Source organism: Echinops telfairi, unplaced genomic scaffold, assembly GCF_000313985.2.
Source record: "Echinops telfairi isolate 266 unplaced genomic scaffold, ASM31398v2 ScPeMD7_7457;HRSCAF=8495, whole genome shotgun sequence".
Lineage (NCBI taxonomy): Eukaryota > Metazoa > Chordata > Mammalia > Afrosoricida > Tenrecidae > Echinops > Echinops telfairi.
The window spans coordinates 32,915,702-32,917,430 of NW_022111357.1; the positions used below are offsets into that span (position 1 = coordinate 32,915,702).

The 1,729-nt window shown below is 53.3% G+C and overlaps 1 protein-coding gene across 1 annotated transcript in view; it reads right to left on the bottom strand.

Annotated features, from left to right (window-relative positions):
• The window catches only part of PLOD1 (procollagen-lysine,2-oxoglutarate 5-dioxygenase 1), a 38,662-nt gene that overhangs the window by 13,306 nt on the left and 23,627 nt on the right, over positions 1-1,729 (bottom strand). Inside the window, exons 9-10 of the mRNA XM_004705425.2 lie at positions 1,613-1,729; positions 1-54 (exon numbers count right to left, since the gene is read on the bottom strand). Of these exons, the coding sequence (XP_004705482.1) occupies positions 1-54; positions 1,613-1,729 (171 nt within the window). The remainder of the gene's footprint in view (positions 55-1,612) is intronic.

Consider the following 1,729-nt stretch of genomic DNA (forward strand, 5'->3'; position numbering starts at 1 on the left):
TCGGCATCCATGCTGAAGTAGCAGCTGCAGCTCCTGTCCTGTCGGCATAGGTCTCTGCAGGACACGGGACCAGGGGGAGCTGGACTGGGATCATGAGCCATCCTGGCTTTGCCCATCCGGGCCCTCAGAGAGGGGCTGCTGGTGCAGGTAGCCTAACTCCACGACCCAGGCCCCAGAAGAGTGTTCTTAAGACAAAAGCCAGTAAGTGACAAGAAGGGCCCTGCACACCTCAGTGTAGGGCCAGGCCCAGCTGCCTCTGGCTCCTACACGGCTAGGCTCAGGAGACAGACAGGAAGGAGTGGGACTCCCCTTATGCCAAAAGCCTCCAAAAGTTAGCCTCTCTTTGTCCATCAGATCCAGAGCTCAGCAAACCACAGGCTGTGGTCCAAAGATTAGGTTTTTAAATAGTTGGAGAGGGAGTTCTCAAGAAAGTAGATGAAATCATAAAAATGCTATGACCTTCAAATATCACCGCTTATAAATAAAATGCTATCGGAATACCCCGCGTTCCTCCGTTCAAGTAGTAGCTTAAATATTGATGGGCAGTTCAGCTGGTGCCCGGCTACAGCCACCGGGTTGTGTGGTGAAGATAGATGAGGGGCCCAGACCCTTCACCATCTGGCCCTTGGGCAGGACCGTGGCGGAACTCTCTAAGCCTCTGACAGTCAACATACAGCACTGAATACAAACTCACTGCCACTGCGTGAGTGCCGACTACTAGGGGTCTGGAGGGCGGGGCAGAACTGCCCCTGTGCGTTTCTGCGACGAATTCTTCGTGGGAGTAGAAAGCCTTGTTTTTCTCCTGACACCACACTTAGGTGGTTTTTATTTGTTTTTAAATAAAGGGGAAGCAATAAATAAAAGGTTGTTGCAGACTGAATTATGTCCCCCCAAAAAAGATGTAAACTCTAAACCCCTTAGGCATATTTTGTAATGCTCATGAGATCCCACCCGGGTGGTATAGTGGTTTCACGTTGGGCTGCTAACCTCAAAGCCTGCAGTTCAAACCCACCAGCTGCTCCTCAGGAGAAAGACAGGCCTTTCTACTCCCATAAGCAGTCAGTCTCGGAAACCCTCCAGGCAGGTCCACCTTGTGCTATAGCATCGCTCAGTGGCAGCGAGTTTGGTTTGGTAAAAGTGTCGCGCTCTCTCCCCTATGAGATCTCAAAGGAGCAAGAAAAGGATAAGGCTGCCCCCCCACCCCACCCCATCCCAGAGCCCACAGAGGGAGAAAGCCTTCCCTGAGAGCCGGCGCCTGGAATTTGGATGTCTAGCCCCCTAAACTGCGGGAAAATCCATGTTTGTTGAAGCCACCACTTGTGAGGCATCTGGCAGATTAGCCCTAGATAAGACGGGTTGCATCTCTGATTATAAATATCCGCCTTCTTCCCATTCCCCAGCCCTTCTCCTGTCCCTGATTTGCTGCCTAAACCCATGGTTCCCCGAAGCCAGCAGGAAGGTGGCCACTTCCCCATTGGCCGGATGAGAACTGAGGCCTGGGAAGGCCAGGAACTTGATGGAGACCGTGAAGCCTTCTGAACTCTTGTCTCCTGACCCCATGGTCCTTTCCACCCAGCATGCACAACTTTCCCAACTCAGGGTCCCGACTCACGCGCCCATGTTCCTGGCGTCAGCGCTGGCCACCCGGGTCTCAGGACCCACCAGCTTCACGGACTGGTACTTGTCACCATGCTCTGTCAGGAACTGCTCCACCTGGGCCTTGTGGTGT